The following is a 19,282-nucleotide window of genomic DNA, read 5'->3' on the forward strand; positions in this document are numbered from 1 at the left end:
AAGTTATAGAGTGGAGTTGTCCGTACAAGGGACACATTTCACCTGGTAACTTTAGGCCTATTTGACGATAATTAAACGAGGAAACAAGTTCACAGTATCATGCACAATAAACACAACAACAGGGTATCTTACCAATCACGTCTCAAGCCTCACGTCATAACCATGGTTGGGGAATGCATTTTACTAGTTATTTTTTTTAGCAACACTGTAGTTACTGGTTGCTAGAAAACATGGAAACAAAATATTAACAACAGACTGCAGCCAGTCGCATGGAATAACAATAGTAGGTTCTTCTTCGCTGGTCCATTTATCTCACAGTCTGAGATGCCGCCCCCATCTGGCCTCCGACGGGATCACATGCAGTGTGTAACCAAAACTGAAAATGTGGGCGCAGAACCACTTTAAACAAGAGTAGTGTAAACCTATATGTACTGTAAAAATTACACATAATTGCATTTCTCAAATCAACCTAATCTCAACCGACAGGGCTTTTGCTCTGTTGATCTTTGGAGAGGATGATGCTGATGATTACACGGAAGCTCGAGGTAAGATGAGGATAGCAGGGTACATTCTTTATCCATTTCTGGTAGGTTCATCCGTGAAGTAGAGCAGGCAATTATACCAATTTGAAGTAGTATTTTCATTAATGTGCGCCATGTTTCAATTGATACGGGCATGGTGTTATATTTATTTCTTCAATCAGTCTCTGAAATTCCTTTCTGCCTGCACAATGAGGTATAGGCCGTTTAACCTCAGTTATATTTTCATCAATACGGAGTTTCATGTTGTTGTTAATACTTTAATAATCCCAGGGGGAAATTATTTCAATTTCCCAAGACAAACACATGATATATGATTCTTCTAAATGCTTCTCACTTTTAGATTTTTGAAATGCTGAAGCTCTGCATCCCTGCCGTACGGCCGTTGTGATTGTCGTGATTTTACTAAACAGTGATTGGCTAAACCCCTACCACGTGACCGTCCTTCGTCCAGAGTGGACTTTCTACGACAGCTGAGTAGCTAGTCGGTCGGTTTCAGGCACCGTGAGCAATTTTAACTACAATAATAATAATACAAAAAAAAAGCATATCATGGGAGACAAAAGGAGTCCCACGAGGTAAGGTGATGTTCTTTTCTTTTTTCCTTCATAGTAAAAAAGCCTTACTAGAGGATTTGTGCGCAGAGCGCACAGCCAGTGGATGTAACTGTTCCACTCCAGGGTTCATGGCGCCTGCAGACTGGTTCATGGGGCCAGCGAGCCCATTCAAGGCTCATTTTGCATCATGCATTGACTTTGCGAGAGCCAGCAGCCAAGTGGGCGCTGTGTCCTTGTCCTTGTAGTGATTTTTATCGCGGGTGTTATGCTTGATTTTACTAATAGAACTAGTTTCCACTGTCCGTCTTGTTTTTTTGTTTTGTTTTCTTTAAAGGCCGAAGCGGCAACCCAAGCCCTCCGCCGATGATGGATACTGGGATTGTAGCGTCTGCACGTTTAGGAACACAGCTGAGGCTTTTAAGTGTATGATGTGTGATGTCAGGAAGGGAACGTCAACTCGGTAAGAATGCGCGTATTTTCATTATTACACATTTGTTGTGTGTTGTCTGATGGAGCCTGGTGTTCCCCTGTGCAGCCTGTGTCACCTTCGTTTAAATCTGTGTTTTATTTTATACACATGTTTACTGTGGTGTCTTTGTAAACAAGGGGAGGAGGGGACGTCGAGGTCAAAACCATTTCAGTCCACAAGAACCACCCAGGAAAGGTTTTATTTAGTCGATAGAAATGCCTTCACTTTTCTGGTTCACAAGATTATATGTAACACATTATTTATACAATCCAATATAGCCTATCCACATTTGGCATTGCAATCTTGAAAGTTTGGAGTAATGGTTTCTTACGAAAGATGCTCCGGTTTTTATTTAAGATCTCCTCAAATCTTGTTGAGACCGTTTTAAAGAGCTCTTGAGTAAAACACTTTTTGGTGGTATGCGGACTGTTGCAAAAGCTAGGATAAACTTGAATTATTCAAATAAAGCATGCAGTCTAGAATGTAAGTAATCACAAATTGCAGTTCTTCTGTTGTTCCAATTCCTTTCCCACTGGGAATGAAATTGGAAGACAACAAGTCTAGGTGACGAAAGGATGGGGGCAATTTGACTCATGGTACTTTTCCATTGACAAGGCCATGCTTTACCAACCTCCAACTTAACTGCACCATGTCAAAGCACTTATTCTTACTTCAAGTTGTGTACCTACCCACCACGTTCTGTTTCATGCTCTGTTGTGGGGTGTAAACCAACATTTGGAAATTGGTGAGGATGAGGATCAGATAATCAGTTAAGTCTGAGGTTCCAATACTAATGGACTGAATTGTAATGAAATGTCAGTGAATGAGTTCTTATTGTATTGTTCAATACCTCCATTACAAAAAAAACGGCCTATTCTCCTTTGGCATCAAGGGTCCACTCCAGATGTTAAACACGGAACCCTACAAAAGGGACTCTGCTCATACAACATTTAAAATAAACTCTGTTTTTAATTGAAGGTGCTCGTCCTAATGCCAATATCCAACAAGCCACTTTGCTATCGACAACTCTGGGTCCTATAGATCTGATGCAGCTTCTGACCCCTTTGAATGATGTTATTCTTCAACTTGAAAGCATTAATGCCAGCATATGGGGTTCTAATGTCTAGAATTTGACTAAATGATAAGGTGTTAGTTAGGTATTTTAATCCCAGTTTGTCAGTTATTTCTTGTTTGGACAATATTTTTGTATCAGTACCAAGGGGTATCGACCTATGATCCCACAATAAAAGATACAGGCTTCTCAGTGTGGGGACTTACCAGTCATGTGAATCTCTCTTACAGAAAGCCACGGCCTGTTCCCCAACTGGTTACACAACAAGTAAATCCGCAGTTTGCCCTACCGTCGCCGCCGCCACCGCAACCACCACCACCGAGACCTACACTACCCAAAAAAGAGAAAAAAGAAAAGGCAGAGAAAGAGAAGAACGAAAAAGAGCCAACGCTTAAAAAGAACAACAATAAAACAATGAGGTAATGGGGAAAGAAATCCTGGCATGCTCTTCACAACGTCCAACACTTCCCCTCCATTTTTGGCCTTCCGTCAATGCTCAAACGGCTGGGGGGGAATTATGATAGTGTTGATGCCTTGGACAGAGATTTGAAAATTGTAGCAGGGACCGAAAACACCCTGACACATGATGAAAGTGTGGACACAGCCTCTTCTAAACCTTCTGCCCTCTTGTCTGTTTTCCCCATCAGGCCCAGGTTGAAAAATGTCGACCGTAGCAGCGCGCAGCATCTGGAGGTCACCGTCGGAGACCTGACCGTCATCATCACAGACTTTAAGGAGAAGGCCAAGCCTCCTCCGGCCACCGCTACCTCAGCAGACCTGCACAGCCACAGCGGGTCCGGCTCGGACAACCCGGAGCGGAAGGGCTCCCGGGCGTCCTCGCCGCGTGGGGAGGGTTCCTCTGTGAACGGGGACGCCCACTGACGCATCACTACAGTCCTCCTCCTCTCGGGATGATCCACACTCCCCAGCTCCTGTGTTCGTTGTAGGACATACGACCAATACAGTAATCTTCAGTTATGCACAAAGCCACAAAGAGCTATATCGACTGAACGCTTGATGGGAGAACTATTGCATTAAGACGAGTGAACTGACCTAAGCCACAGAGTGGATTGGAATCCTGAGTTTTTTTTTCTGTGCCATGAGTCAGAGTGGCAAGTGGTTTGATTGTTCAATTATTGTATTGTTCCTAATAAGGGTGATCGGAGTATTGGGATTCATAGGATGAGTTTATATGCACTGTGTAAAAATGTGAAGCGGTCATCTCTGAACAATAGTTTACACATAGATTGTTGTTAGATTGTTTGCACTTGATATGTTGATTAAATCTGTTTACTTTGACACGATTTTCTTTTCACTTTGGCAAAATTTAAGAAGCCCATCCCATCCAATTAATCACTTTGCTGTTGGTGTTCAACTGAGCCGTTGTTGGAACATGGTTACGGATTATTTTGTGAACTGGATAAGGATTTTATAATAACATTTACATTTTACATTGCGAGATAAAAATAAACAATACAATTAAAGATATTAGATACATAAATAATGTATATTGAATATAAGTTGCCAGTGGCAAACCTTTTCTGAAATATGGTCTGCTTCGAACTTCATACATGAGGTTCTGTCAATCAACTGTCTAGGATGTTTCATTCATTTTATGGTGCAAGTGTTTGCATCCCTCGCTTAGAGGAGAACACTATGGAGCCTATGCGACAGGTTGTGATTTAACGATTATGTTAAAACGCATGTAAGTGGGTGGATCAGAAGATTAAAAACAACTGTCTTGAGCAATCCACAAGCAGAACCGGTTGGTCTGTGCGTCTGTCAGACCTTCAAGATGCTGCGGCGTTTATTCCAGTGACTTGTCAACCCAAAATGCGATGCTATCTTCATGCACTTCTCATATGCATACTTTTAGCAGTGTTTTCATCGCTTTATGTGTTGAATCAACTAGCCTCTAGTTTAGACGCGCAGGACGAGAGGACCCTCGGCAAACCGCAAGGCGTACCACAAAGCGGCCGCCATGCCACCGGGTAGGTTGTCAGGAAAGAGCCCGGTGTGGTTAGGCCTTCTGGACGTCAGAGGCCTCGAATACCAGGCCAGTACTAGGACACGGCTTGGGAAAAGTTATCAGTTAAAACGTTTTAATGTAACTTGACATCAAAATGGGCATTGCTTTACTGGTTGGAGTCGACTTGCTGCCGTGTGCTGGCAAGCATTGGCTAATAAGGGGCGTTAGCATGGAGCTAGCGGGTTAATAGCTACGAGTTAAAGCCCGATGTTTTAGTATTGTCGTTAACGTATGTAAATACGCCAACCAATGTTATTGTCAACATGTTTCTGAAACGTAAATGCGTCATGGTAGGTACATCCAACATTCCGTCTGTATTTCCGGTCTTTATAAAAGCCTGAAACCTGGCAATTCTGTTAATCCTAGTGAATATGATGATGCCTGGATTTAAAGTAACACCAACTGCTGATTGAAGGGACACTTTTAATTTGAAGCGTACAAGCACATATGAATTACACATTATTGTGGCTTTTCACACGAGTGTCCAGTTACAGTATCATGACCAGTATTGTGTAATAACTTATTGAACAGCATGTACTTAAGAGTTGGAATAAGGTTAGGAATAGGCAAATACCTCCAGCCCTTTTAGGGAAGGGTTTGGTGAGGCTTTTCAATAACGTCATTGCATTACGTTCATCAAGCTTTTACTTGTTATCACTGTGCTTATTACCTGTGTAATTGCACCAATGTAAAGTGTTAACTTACAACAATTAATTTGCTAAAGAACAAACTAGTAGTAGTACCTGTATTGGCTGCACTATTATGTTACACCCTTTCAGTCTAGCAACATGTGACGAGTGTCCACATTGTCACAATCTAAATCTAAAGCATCTAATCTAAAGCATACTACTACACACTGATGCATGGCATTCAACTCACCCAGCGAGAGATCCCAAAGATCACATGTTTTCATTCTGTCAGGTGTAATCCATTGCCAGTTTCTCACTGGAACCCGTATTGGAGACAGCCTGCTGATGTTTGTGGAGTGAATTGCTTGTTGGAATCGCCACATAGGTACGCCCAGCTTTGCTGTAGCAATGATGCCAGTCTCCTTTCACTTAATCACTGTGACAATCACCAGAGCTTTTGCCTGCAAAAGCACAGGCAAGACGTTACACACTAAAACATCCCCTTAGATTCCCCATCTTGACACCAGCTCCTCAGCACCTGTTGCCGACTAACGTGTCACTTCATTGTGTATGTAAACTCCTAGGGAGAGGCTAAACACCAAGACAAGCAAAGATGAGAGGATGCATCTGGCCGTGGTGGCCTGCGGCCCCAGGCTAGAGGAGACACTGGTGATGCTGAAGTCTGCTGTCCTTTTCAGCACAAAGCTGCTCCACTTCCATATCTTTGCAGAGGACCATCTGCACGAGAGCTTTAAAGAGGCTGTGAGTTCATAAGAAAAACATGACAACAATAAACGGCTTAATATACAGGATTTGGCACTGCATCCGTGTCATGCTGACACCAAATTTTTTCTTTTTTAATAAATCACACAAATTGGCCTCCAGGGGGCATTTATTACCTGTACTTTCTGAGCAGGGATATTAAATCCTATTCCTTCATAGCGACCTAGCTTTCATGTTTCATCTAACATAGGAACCTGGTTAACCTTCAGTCAAATAATCATACAGTATGTGTGTGTCTTGAATAAACGTGCAGCTATTCACATTACAAGTCACTTCTTTTTTAAAGCTGGACTCTTGGCCTGCTGAGATCCAGCCACAGTTCAACACCACCACCTACCCCATCACCTTTCCCAGGGACAACGCTGCAGAATGGAAGAAGCTCTTCAAGCCCTGTGCCTCTCAGAGGCTTTTCCTACCTGTAAGTTGTATAAAGACTTCCGGACACCGAACCCAAAGCATCCCACATTCCGATGTTAATCAATGAGCCCTTCCACACCGCAGTTAGAGCTGAAGCTCTACAGAGAGTAATGCATTTTTCTAGGTGTGGGGTCTATTTATACCGCCTATGCCTGCTGTTTTCTACGCATTTATGAAGTTTTGAATACAAAATCTTTTTGCTAGATAAAGCACAATGAAATGGTTAATTAATTTCGAAATGGTTAATTCTAAATAATATTTAGGATTTTTTGTCATCTGCACGTATTGTTGAATCGATATCGAAGCAATTGGATCAATATCGAATCGATATCGAATCGAATGAAGACCTAAAGAATCGAATTGAATTGAATTGTGAGGTACCTGGCAATAACCAGCCCTAGTCTATAGCGCTCTACGCTTGAGCATTTGTGTGTGGACTGTGTGGAGTCCTTAATGTTGGGTCCTCTTTTAATCAACATTCAGCCACAGGGGGCAGGAGAGTCTAGTCGCCGGCGTCCCAAACCCCCTACCTGCTTCTTCAATGATCTATATCTGAATTCACCGTCATTTGCTTTGCATGAAACCATCCGCTGAACAGAAAAACAGTAACACACCCTCTGGTTTCCAGCTGATCCTGAAGGATGTGGACTCAGTGCTCTACGTGGACACGGACATCCTCTTCCTGAACCCCGTGGACGAGCTGTGGGCACTGCTCTCCCGCTTCGACGCCAGCCAGCTGGCCGCCATGGCGCCGGAGCACGAGGAGCCGCGGATTGGCTGGTACAACCGCTTCGCCCGCCACCCTTACTACGGCGCCACAGGGGTCAACTCGGGGGTCATGCTGATGAACATGACCAGAATCAGGGAGAAACGTTTCAAGGTAGTTATTGACCTTTTTGTTTTTAGATATAGTTATAATTATATAATGTTTGTGTGTGTGTTTATTTTATTCATAATGATTAATAGGAAAGGAAAATTAGTTTGAAGATATTTTGTGTATTCAATATTTACAAAAATCCATTTGGCAAGTTCTGTTTGTCAAAAATAGTTTTGGGAAAACCTCAAAATACATTGTTCAAGTGCTGTACCACCGAGTTAACCACTAGAGGTCACTGTTGTCCTTCCTCTTTACCTGCATTTTTGAAGCACCGGCAGAATATAAATGCGAGAAATTGATTGAAAGAGCTCATCTTTTCCCTGTGGTTCTCCCCTAACAGAACGACATGACATCTGTTCCACTACGGTGGGATGAGATGCTCATGCCCCTCCTCCAGAAGTATAAACTCAACATCACCTGGGGTGACCAGGATCTGCTTAATATCATATTCCACCATAACCCAGGTGGGCAACCCTGCGCCTATTGCGCATTGAGTGACAGCTTCAGGCATACAAAGATTGTTTTCTCTCAATAACCATACTTGTCACTTTTGATATGTTTTTTCACTCCCCCCCCTGTGTTTATGTCCTACAGAGAGCCTATATGTGTTTCCCTGCCTCTGGAACTACCGTCCAGATCACTGTATCTATGGCAGCAACTGTCAGCCGGCTGAGCAGGAAGGCGTGTTCATTCTCCATGGCAACAGGGGTGTTTACCATGACGACAAGCAGCCGGCGTTCCGAGCTGTCTACGAAGCCATCCAAAAGGTAATGACATCTCAACCCGAGATCTTGACACAGCCATCGCTGGCTTCCCGTGTGTGTGTGTGTGTGTGTGTGTGTGTGTGTGTGTGGTGTGTGTGTGCGTGTGTGTGTGTGTGTGTGCGTGTGTGTGTGTGTTTTGGTGTGCGTGTGCGTGTTCTTCTAAGATCAGGCTGTAAAAAGTCTATGTTAACTATAACATAAAAGACAAAATGTGATGCACGCCAATGTGTGGCTCCTGCCAGTTGCAGTATCAACCCAGTGGCCAGCCCACAGAAAAAAATCATTCCTTCAAGAGACCATCTGCAGTGACCTCTGTTTAGTCCCGGTTCATGCAGAGGCACATTTGGTTTTCCACGTTAATGGAGTTGGAAGCCGTAGCGCTGCCGAGCCCCGCAGTGCCTCTTTCCATCGTCAAAGTGCACTCAAAGCAAACTACTTGGAGTACCGCCCGTTACGGGCAGGTGGAACCGCTATATCAAACACGTCAATACGTCATTATCACACAGCTTTCCCATCATCCTCCACAATGCCCGCTGTCATTTTCTTCCTCCAGCATCAGAATCCTTCGCAGAGCTCAACGCCGCCACCCGGAGAGCTCTCGCTCGCTCTTTTCTCTCTCTCTCTCTCTCTCTCTCTCTCTCTCTCTCTCTCTCTCTCTCTCTCTCTCTCTCTCTCTCTCTCTCTCTCTCTCTCTCTCTCTCTCTCTCTCTCTCTTCTCTCTCTCTCTCTCTCTCTCTCTCTCTCTGGCCGGCGACCCACTTTCCACTGGGCTCTCTGAATTCAGCTGTTGATTATTAGAGCCCGGTTGTTGGTATGCAGACGGGCTCGCGGGCGGCGGCCGGGGGGTACGGGAGCTTCATTAGGCGCTCTCCATCCATTAGCGCCGTGGGCTCCGGACTGGCCACTATCAGTGGGGGCAATGTTCTCAGCCATTAAGTAAATGAGCAGGCTTCATTACAGTGCCACTTTCCCCCTCAAACCCCCCCCCAACCCCAAACCCCCTCCCCACCCCTCCCCCGTCCCGTCTGACCGCCCCGCCATCCGTCTCCTAGACAGTGCACGCACACGTTGCCTACGACGCACGCACGCACGCACACACACACACACACACACGGCGCAGCCTTGATGTTTCACCTCCCCCCCTTCCCGTCACTTTACTTCCCGCTTCGCTCATCTTCCTCCGTCTCCCCTCTGGGTGTGTCTGCTCTTCCTCGTCTTTAACGCCCCTCGTCTTCCTCGTCTTCATGTCTCTCCTCTTCGTCTCTCTCATCTTGCTCTGGCTCTCTCGCCTCTTGTCGATCCTCTTCCTCGTCTTTCTGTCTCGCTACGTATTCTGTCGTCTCGCTCCCCTGGTCCAAGATCCTTTTAAAGGTGTGATATCATGCCACCGGGTGTGAGTGCGATCAGCCATTACAAGCCATTTGAAAGTCTTTTAGTGACATGACGAGTGGGCGTGTCCACCTAGAAGTATGCTGGATAGATCAGTCTACCAGCCTACCCAGTGGACTGTAGCAAATGTTGCTTGTCTATCAATCATACATCTAGGTGGATACTCCCACTTAGAATGTAACTAAAATACAGGAAAAGGCCGGCTTGTAATGGTTAATCACACGCCGTCGTGTTTTGCTGTCTTTACTTACTTTGACCATTTTCTGGGCAGCCGGTATGTGTCAATATTGAAGGTTTATACCATGTCCACAGAGGCGATGAAGGTGAAGCTAGCTGTTTATTCAAGTAGTAGCCACTGACTCTGCACATGCCCGCAGTAATAGTTATATTAAAAACAAAACGGGTACAAAGGTGTGTATGAAACCCTTCTGCGAATGTTGATGCATGGAAAAACCGAATTCTTGCCAGCGTTGACAGGTTCTTACACCTGGCTTCATCCACATCCACCTCCTAAATCTCTCCTCTTTTTTCTTCATAAAAGCAGCTCAAACTCTAGATGTCCAACGACAGCATCGCCAGGCCCCCCCCCCCCCTCCTCCCTGCCCTTCCGCCCTCCCCAGCCAACGCAGCCCGGATTCAATTTCCAGCCAATTCGGAGAAAAACTCTCATTTCCCGTCCCACCCATATCCTACTAGTCAGCTCATCTCCCTGAGGCGGGCCCGGCCCACCTAGTGGGGCAGGCGTTGGCCATAAAAGACCCCCGGCCATTACCCCACTCGAAGGGCGACCCATGGCAGTTGTAAAATCTTTAGTGCTGATGCAACGTGGAGACGGCGTGATGCTCCGTGTGGACAACACCCACCGCTGGCCTCAGCACGAAAATCAATAGGCGGCCTTTTAATGGGGGCCTCATTGCCCACCATCACACATGGAAGATGATAAAGCCCAGTGTGCTTTTAGTGACCTAATGCGCGGGCCAAAGCAGAGTCCGAGGAGACCTCATAAAACTGTGATTTATTGCCTTATTTACTATGGAAGTAAAAAGACAGAGATACCCTTTTAGAATACCAAAGAGCCCGCTTTGTTATTCTGCCCGGTGATTTAAGAGCTTTGGTCTGTACAATTAAATAGCAGTTGGCTTTCAATTCTGCTTCTGACTTGGTTCATGTCCCGAAGCTGTACATCCATTATCCATGCAACCGTTTCTTTTGTATTGTGTCTGCACAATGCTACTCAATCGTTATTCATATTCCACGTCGAAATCGAGCGAAAATGACCCCAAGTCAGCAGGAGAGAGAGTCATCCCGCCGTTGTTCGCACAGATTGCCACAAAGTAGTCCCGGCAACGATCTAGAAACGGTTATACCGGAGGTGTTTTATCGCTCATCATCATCATCGTCTTCTTCTTTTTGTTTGTTTGTTTTTGTTTGTTGTGGTGCCCAGTATCCGTTCGGGGAGAGCATGGCGCGCGCGCTGCTGCTGCCTCTCGAAGCAGCGCTGCGGACCACCAAGCACACCTACTGCGGCAGGGCCAGCCACCTGTTCACCCAGAGACTCCAGCGCAGCGCGCGGCACTCCCCGCCGTCCCACCGACAGCAGCGGTGAGGACGACTCGGAGGGGTGATGATGATGAAGATGATGGTGGCGATGGCAGTGTTTGATGATGATGGCGTCGTCATCCGCTTTGGCACACCAGTGCCGCTTCACCGTTAACGACCGATGTCTTTCTTCCCGCCAGACTTCCACGCTATGAATGTTTTAAACGAGGCCCCGGTGGGGATGTGGGGTTCTTTGGGGAGACTCGCAGCTTTCACCCTAATGAGCCAGGCTCAGACACTCCCCAGCCTCCAACGCACAGGCGCGCGCACACACACACACTGGAACACACACACACACACACACACACGCACACACACAGGACACACACACACACACACACAGTAACCCAAAAACACAGGGACATACACACGCACAGGCACACACTCACACACACACACACAGTAACGCGCAGGAGCACAAAGACACACACACACACACAGGTCGATCTGTCGCCCACCGCCGCCTGGGCAGTGCGATTATCTCTTAGAAGCTGCCACATGGGACCGTGTGTCTTTTCATAGTTAGTTTTTTATTTGAGATGGTTAGTGGTACGTATGCGTCTAATGGAGGCAAAATCAGGTAAATAATATCCTCTTTTAGTACGGGAAAAGAAGCACTGAAACCACTTTGCCCAGCCAACCTTGTACACGACGTACCGTCTGCATCGCTGGCAATCAGCTGCCACGGCCTCATGGGCAGGGAAACCGACAATCACTTTCACTTTCAATGTCATTACTTCTTAAACAGAAGTACAGTTGGGTACTTTAATGAATTGAATTTCATAGTGAATGATAGGGTAAGACGATCACATTAGACTGATTGATTGCATTATTATATATTATTATGGTTAGTATAATGGTTATTATAATTATATGTGACTGTGGGCCTTACAGGCAGTGTGTTTATGTGTACTCTAGAAATGGGATTTTTAATCTAATTGAGGCAATGGCCCCAATGTTGTAAAAATAACCACACGTAAGTCTGATTAGTTTTACCATTCCATAATCAAATGCGTGCTATATCTACATTTCTCCAAAATGGGTTCCTGTTCTCCCAGGATATTGAGTTAATCTTAGTCTACTGGGTTTTAGACAGCTTCTTACATCTGCAGGAAAAAGCTTTTCCTACAAACCATACTCTGATAATAATGATGGAAAACACAAATGATTGTACTCCTCTCATGTTTTTTTTCATGTTGGTCAATGTTTCGGGATTATTAATTGTGTTTGCTCAATCTACTCAGATTTCATGATACAAATGTGATGAAGATGTCAAATAATTTGCACTATTCATTTTTTTGTGTACCAGCCTTGCTGCAGCGGTTGTTAATGATCTTTATTTAAGTTTAAATATTGAAAATTTCCACTTAAATAAACAGCTTTTATGCCAAAAAAAAACATGGCTGTATATCCATTTTTAAGTCATTCATTCTCAAAAAGATACAATTTTAGTGGCCACATAAGCATAAAGTGTTTATTAAGTCAATATGTGGCCCAAAGGAGAGAAACAACTCTAGAGTACAAGACCCAGTTACCTCTGATCGGTCTTAATTATAATTGTACTTATTTGATCATTTATGAACGATAAATATCAAAAGTGCGTTGCATCAGTCGGTTATGTTGTTTAGTGAAGCTTGCTGCCACTGAAACGTCTGTTGCTCAGTTGGTTCACAGAAAGCAGAAAGCATGACCAATGAGATTTCTGTAAGCTCAAAATGAGAAATCAATGTGTGTGAAGACTTCAGAAAGACTCGTCGGCTAGCCCAAAAAGAGAGTTGATGTTCTGCGGCCTGTAGCCTCTGGGCCTTCGCTTCACAGGCGGATTGGAAGACGTGCGTCGAATGAGCTGGATGGACTGACTTGGTGAATTTTAAATTCCTAAAGAGACAGGAAGGCTTTTTTATTTTTTCAACATTTCAACATTTTCTTCTAATGCCACCATTCCAAATGTCTTATTATAGCACCAACAGTGACATTTTCAAGTACTTGAATGATGGAATGAATTATTGAACATCTAATAAGCTGCATATTTCATTCGTAATCAAAGAAGATTTGATATAAAAGGTTCAACCGATAAGAGAAGCACTGGATAACCAGCGGGCATGATGTACATATTTAGGTTCTCGAGCTTGGGCAACGTTGTACCTTCAACGGTGGGTTCAATAGTGGGTGGAAATACTTGTTATGAATATGGCTGTCGCTCATGTTATTAGTGTTACGAGCAGGACTATAATGAGGATTTTTCTTGTTGCGCTTTCAGGTCAAGTAATAGACTGATGAAGCCACATTCATTGGAATCATTCATTTGGTATAATTTGAATACCAGCCGGCACGTCCCGTAAGATTGATGCTTACAATAAACAATCTCTCTTTTTTTGGGTGAAAAGGCTAATGCTACGGAGTTGCACTGTGAGTGTGATGGTAATTGAGGTCTGATTTCCTTTCTTTCATTTTGACCTGAACTGCCAATGGATTATTCATGCCATTGCTTGCTCGCTTTGCTTCCCCTGATGCTCAGTAGCACTTTAAAGACACAGACATAAATTACATCGGAAGTACTTTCGGAAAAAAAGGAGAAGAAAATGGCAGAAGACAGAATATAACAGGATGCGTGAGTGAGGGAAAGGTCATGTTGTGTGTAAGTGTCTGTGTTGCTGCACCGCAAGAGGCTGTTGGTTAAGTCTGGTCGCTTGTCTCCTTCTAAATAAACAATGTCATGTTTGAGTTATTATTATAATATTCTGACTTGGCAACACAGGAACGAAGCAATGATTTGTACTTAATTATGGCGGATAGGTCAGCCGATTGAACAAATTAATGATACACATATTTTTGCAACAGATAGCAAGGTCTTTTCCCTTCTTTGTCAAATATTATATTTTTAATGTTTATGTCGACATTTTAAAAAACAATTTGTGCTGACGTTTGAACGACTGAATCTATGATTTTCATCCCTTTTCGGTCAAATACACTTTAGTTCAGTTTGGGAAACTGTCCGACCCGACTTGGCGGTTCGACCCAATACCGGGTTGTCAAGAACATAATAACAACTGTGTTTCCTTTTCTTCAGTCAAAATGCTGCTTTCCTATTATTATTCCACAACAATGACCCGTACGTGAACACTACTACTCGGCTTCCATTTTCTTTCCTTGGAGTTGGGAGAAAAGCTAAGTAACAGCCATATCTCCATTTCTTTCCCGCCCTTTCCATCATGGCTGCGGGCAGAGTGGAGATAGAGCGTTTGTGCGAGAGAGGGAGAACATTTTCACGAATCCATCTGGCGGGGCTGCTGAGACAGGTAGAATAGTGCTGATAAGTCAAGCTTTAAAACAATGAATATAATTTACTCGTTAGCATTAGCTATGCATGAGCTCTTCTTTATCATGCCGAGCAGCGAATTTGCTACTGTAAGCAGGAGCCAGGGAGGAGATATATAGTATGTACGCGTATGGAAATAAAATGGAAATGAAGGGCCAATTCAAGAGAACCAGCGTGGGCCTCGCGGGATCCCAGTGTGAAGTACGCTTACAACCACGCGCAGTTAAGCACAAGCTCTTTGCTAAATGGCTGGATTGTTCACCAAACTGTTCATCATTTAACTCTGAACTGACCAAAAAATAGACCTTTTATTGAGTTGTTGTACAACACAGCTTTTTTAGAACATTCACATTCTCGTACTACAGAATGATCTAGTTTTGCCATCCCACAGTTTCAATTTTTATGTTTAAAATGAAACAAAGGCCAGTATCCCGTACTGCTACATGGATCAACGTTTAACAAATCCATAGACAGGCAAACCCTTGGAGCAGCAGTCATCATTCTCACCCCAGAACCATAAACTGCCACTGATTCACAGTCTCAGCGTTACCCCCCCCCCCCCGGGGGGCAGCTCCTTATGGGCATCCCAGAAATGTCTGCCGTGGCGGCAGAATGTTTTATAGCAACGCCACCCTCCGCACGAACACAAAATAACGACGTTATCACTCGGACCTACTCTCGCATTCGCCCTTTTTCCAGGCGCGGCGGCAGCAAAAGTCAGCTTGATTCATGGTCTGAACTCCTCAAGTAATACTATCAGTAATACTACGCGCGTACAAAAGGATATCAATCTCTTCAATTGACGTTTTTTTTCTTCTTTTCTTTCCCTCCCTCCTGATAAAGCGTCGTCGTTAATGAGCCGCGTCTCGATGCCTCCAGGCCACCGGGGCCGCGGGTCGGAATCAATGGCTCGCCAAGTGTTGTGAGCGAACAAAATGCCCTCTGATTCAAAGGCGCTCACTTGATTGTTTTTCGCGGGCCGCAGCAGAGAAGGCGCATCCGTGGACACGTGAACGTGAACCCACGCAATGATTTCCTCGACGATTACAAGGCTCTCGTTAGTAGATAAAGATTGCTGCTTGAGCGGATTACATACGTTACCCACTTTGCTCGGATGGTTTTTACAGGATGTGTGGGCTGTGTTCCTGCATGCCTAAACGCATGTTTATTTGTACGTACAGTTAACTTGGATAATGTAGACTGATGACTTCTATCAATGGCCCACATGCACTTGGTTTCCTTAAGAATATAGTAAGGTGTAGCTAGGTGCAGGGGTGTCTGACTGCCAGCCAAAGGTACTGGGTTTCAACGCCCAGTGTTCGCAGTCTGCAGGCGTGCTCCAGCAAGAGGCCTAACCTCTACCTGCTCAGTAGTAACATGGATCTGAAAGAATATAAGCACTAGTTAATGTCAGGCATGTGGCTACTTGAGCAGAGCTTTGTGGCCCATCCTAGCGTGGCACACAGCGAGTGTCGAGTGACACCACACGACTCTACGCAACGTCAAAGCCCATCCTCTGCTTGTCCGTTGTGACCTCACTTCTCTCAAAGTGTAACTTTTTTTAAATAACTAAAAAATGATCGATTTCACAGGCATCGAACCGAACCCCTTCGTCTTTTGTTTGTGTATCTCTTGTCTGGTCCGTCCTCCGTCTCGTAACTGTGGGTCATTTTGGTCATCTTTTTGTTTTCTCCCATCTGTCCTCCGTCTAATTTTCCTGATCAATCCTCCACTGCCCCGGGCTGCCCAGTGAGCGGTTTCCTCGCGGACTACTAGAGTGCCTCCATCCGTGCGTGGCAGGGAGCCTTTCATAGCGTCCCCCCCCCCCCCCCCCCCCCCTCCAAGCATGACAGCTGACGAAACATGATGGATAGGCCTGGTAGCACTCATCTCTGACACGGAAGGAACCGTCACTGATCAAACGGAGAATATGTATATGAATAAGTCAGTGCACACGGGCGCATGGGAACATGGAGTAAGTAAATGTGTATATTAAATGTCTTTATGTATTTCTTACATAGGCGCCAACTGTGGCGTGTTATATGTCAAGGGAAGCGGGGTGGAATAGAAAGTAGGAACACCGTTTAGTTTGAGGCCCGTTAATAAGGATGGCAATGGATCCGCCTTCCTAAGAGCCGGTAGATCGGTCTAATCAAACGAATGACTTCGGAAACACAACTCGACGAGTGCAAGGGCTACAAAATATACATTTGTTAAAGCGCTCAACCAGAACTAGTGAACAAATTGCCTCCAGACTGCCTTATTCAAATGCCCTTGTTATTTTTCAAGGACACGTTGCTACTTGAAAACCAAAATGTAATTATAATTTAATTATCATTACTTACGCGTGCTCAACGGTCTGAAGAACCCGACACTCTCAGATATGATTGATCCGAGGTGAGTGCAGATGACAGGAAGGGCGTCCGTTTTAACAAACAAGTCTCGATTAAACACAATATTCTCTCTTTCAGAAAGCCAACACTCATTCTTCTGCTTCTTCATAATCTTCTTATAATTTGCAATACTAGAAGTCACTGGTATCAATAGATTTGTTATTAAAACGGGCACAATGTACTGACAAATGTACCTATTGTAAGTCTCATTGGATAAAAGCGTCTGCTAAATGCCCTAAATGAAATGTCTGTTCCTATTTAGACAACAGGTAATCTGAGGTCCAGCAGTCTTGCTATGTTAGCATAACTTTTGGGGGGGAGATAGTAGTAGTTAGGCCTTATTTCCTGTTTCTGTATCGGTAGATATTCAACCGACGAAAACTCGGATGAAGCTTCCAGAAAGGTATCTTAATATGTGTATTTCTACAGTGGCAAGCCTACCACTGGATGGATGTACACTTTTTATTTTACAGCTTCCTAATCCCGGACAAATCTTTGTTTGCCAATTACACACTAACATTTCTACAGACCTAAATGAGGCAAAAGAACATGAAACACCCCAGTCCCCGAGATTCAAGCTTGTCCGCCATCAGACTTTAGATTTGGGGAGACTAGACGACCGGTGATACTGGGTTATGTTTCATATAATATTACACCCTAATCATGCATCATGTATTATTTGGCGCAATGTAGAACACTTTATTTTTCAGCAATAACCACTTTATGATTTCCTCCATCCCAGAACAGCCAATCCTAGACAGCAAACACAGGTTATTCTAGCCAATCCCATTATCTCAGAACTGCCGCAGAACCAATCAACTGCTTGGATTCGATGCCAAATTGGCTCACATACTAAACAGGATCATGATCACTGTGGCATAGTGAAAAACAACTAAAAACTGATTAAAATAAAAATGGCACACAGAGCCATCTTCTCCCCTTCGGCAACAGAATGGAAAAGATTGATTCCGTTTGCAAATCAGTGCTTTTGTCATTACCTCAGAAACCCACATTCTCTCATGGTTGTGGATTAGGTTTCAGTTTCACATGTCACCATTTGGAAAATCCCACGCAGCATTAGAATTTAAACCTTCAAACGTTTTTAAAATTAATTTGTCAATGCTCTGAATTCATTATTTGGCCCAACCAACCAAAATATGTGAAAACCCAACTATCTTAAATAAGTATACACAACCCAATGTGATTTATGCAATTGAAAGACATTGACCAGCCTAAAGGCATAAATGTATTTTTCCTATACAAACTTATTGACAGGGATATTACCTGTTTAATAAAGGATTTCTGCAGGTTTTAGCACAAAGGATCTCCATCGTGCTTTCCCATTCTGTTTAATTGAAATTCCTTCAAGAAATCTATAGGTCGAAGGTATTGAATACCAATCGGCTACAGGGGATGGAAAAAGGAAACCTGTGTACGGCGAGAGAGAGAGAGAGACGGATAAGGAAAGAGGCGTGAAGATAGGCCCTGCAGGCTCCTATGAGTGATGTGTTATCCAATCCCGTGAGAATTCAGATCTTCCTTTAATTGAAAGTGTTGTTTCCGTGGTCTTGTTGGAACACAGAGCATTCAACACTGAGGAACCCCCCCCCCCCCCCCCCCTCCCCTTCTTTCCACCAATTCCGTTGTCTATAAATCAAGTTATTGTGTAACTTGTGTAACTCAAACTGATGGAACCCCCGGAGACACTGTTTGCGTTTACTTCCTGATTGTTCTGAAAGACATCTGGCTGTCCCCGATCGCAGGAGAAAACAGAGTGAGCCTGCGTTATTGAGCGATTACAGATGATTGGCGAACGTTTTTTCCTTGTTTCCTTTGGAAATGGGAAAGCCAAGGGTCTCAGGAGAATTTAGCGGCACATAAATCAGAAAGATAGAGAAGAATGGAGACATGCACATGTGATACATGCATGAAATGTCAAAACTGCCTTTGGAAATAAATTTGCATTTCATGCTTGGTACCTATGAAACTTTGACTTTATTTCTGTGGCTAGCAAACCGTCCATGGGTAAGAAAGTTGGGGAGATGAAATGAGGAAAAAAAACAGACAGTCATAACGGTTCCTCAGAGGAGGTTTGCGAAGATATTCAGTTTCAGGACAAATCCTTTTCGTGTTTTAAAGATCCCCAAATGTCATTGAATTTGGGGTGAGAAAAACCAATTCAGTCACCTACGTAGAGAATCACTGATACAAAGGCAGGCACCTTTGGCGACTATTCATCCATGAAGGAAAGTGGTACCTTGTGGTGAATACCTTTTATACAACGTTGCTTGAAGATGCATCGATCAGTCTAAATGTTAGTGTTAACCACTGATAAAAGGCACACTCATTGGAGCATCTGTGTCATGTGATCCCAATTTCATTGCTGGGGCCAGACCTGTTTCTCTGAGAATACAGTGAAAAGGACCACTTGACTCTGGCCACTCAG

The 19,282-nt window shown here is 44.2% G+C and overlaps 2 protein-coding genes across 5 annotated transcripts; both read left to right on the top strand.

Annotated features, from left to right (window-relative positions):
- Positions 1-359: 359 nt before the first annotated feature.
- Positions 360-3,936, top strand: LOC115550316 (YY1-associated factor 2). Of its 2 annotated transcripts, XM_030365224.1 has the most exons (5): positions 360-545; positions 883-1,117; positions 1,431-1,556; positions 2,868-3,056; positions 3,285-3,936. In XM_030365224.1, the coding sequence occupies exons 2-5, from the start codon at positions 1,092-1,094 to the stop codon at positions 3,517-3,519; spliced, it is 576 nt and encodes a 191-aa protein (XP_030221084.1). In that variant the 5' UTR covers positions 360-545; positions 883-1,091; the 3' UTR covers positions 3,520-3,936. The 2 variants fall into 2 exon arrangements, with proteins under 2 accessions (XP_030221084.1, XP_030221085.1); XM_030365225.1 differs by lacking the exon at positions 1,431-1,556.
- Positions 3,937-4,175: 239 nt separating this feature from the next.
- On the top strand, positions 4,176-12,524 carry gxylt1a (glucoside xylosyltransferase 1a). 3 transcript variants are annotated; one of them, XM_030365221.1, is made up of 8 exons: positions 4,176-4,628; positions 5,588-5,680; positions 5,880-6,057; positions 6,365-6,496; positions 7,124-7,375; positions 7,713-7,836; positions 7,967-8,139; positions 10,970-12,524. In XM_030365221.1, the coding sequence occupies exons 1-8, from the start codon at positions 4,471-4,473 to the stop codon at positions 11,129-11,131; spliced, it is 1,272 nt and encodes a 423-aa protein (XP_030221081.1). In that variant the 5' UTR covers positions 4,176-4,470; the 3' UTR covers positions 11,132-12,524. The 3 variants fall into 3 exon arrangements, with proteins under 3 accessions (XP_030221081.1, XP_030221082.1, XP_030221083.1); XM_030365223.1 differs by lacking the exon at positions 4,176-4,628 and adding an exon at positions 4,640-4,956; XM_030365222.1 differs by lacking the exon at positions 5,588-5,680.
- The last annotated feature ends 6,758 nt before the right edge of the window (positions 12,525-19,282 follow it).

This window comes from Gadus morhua, chromosome 9 (genome assembly GCF_902167405.1).
Source record: "Gadus morhua chromosome 9, gadMor3.0, whole genome shotgun sequence".
Lineage (NCBI taxonomy): Eukaryota > Metazoa > Chordata > Actinopteri > Gadiformes > Gadidae > Gadus > Gadus morhua.

Excerpts from the sequence above, each read along its gene's own strand:
- LOC115550316 (XM_030365224.1), top strand. The coding sequence starts at position 1,092 with ATGGGAGACAAAAGGAGTCCCACGAG. Across the intron at positions 1,118-1,430 it reads GACAAAAGGAGTCCCACGAG|GCCGAAGCGGCAACCCAAGC; the intron begins GTAAGGTGATGT and ends TTTTCTTTAAAG. Across the intron at positions 1,557-2,867 it reads AGGAAGGGAACGTCAACTCG|AAAGCCACGGCCTGTTCCCC; the intron begins GTAAGAATGCGC and ends TCTCTCTTACAG.
- gxylt1a (XM_030365221.1), top strand. The coding sequence starts at position 4,471 with ATGCGATGCTATCTTCATGCACTTCTCATATGCATACTTTTAGCAGTG. Across the intron at positions 5,681-5,879 it reads TTGTTGGAATCGCCACATAG|GGAGAGGCTAAACACCAAGA; the intron begins GTACGCCCAGCT and ends GTAAACTCCTAG. Across the intron at positions 6,497-7,123 it reads CTCAGAGGCTTTTCCTACCT|CTGATCCTGAAGGATGTGGA; the intron begins GTAAGTTGTATA and ends TCTGGTTTCCAG.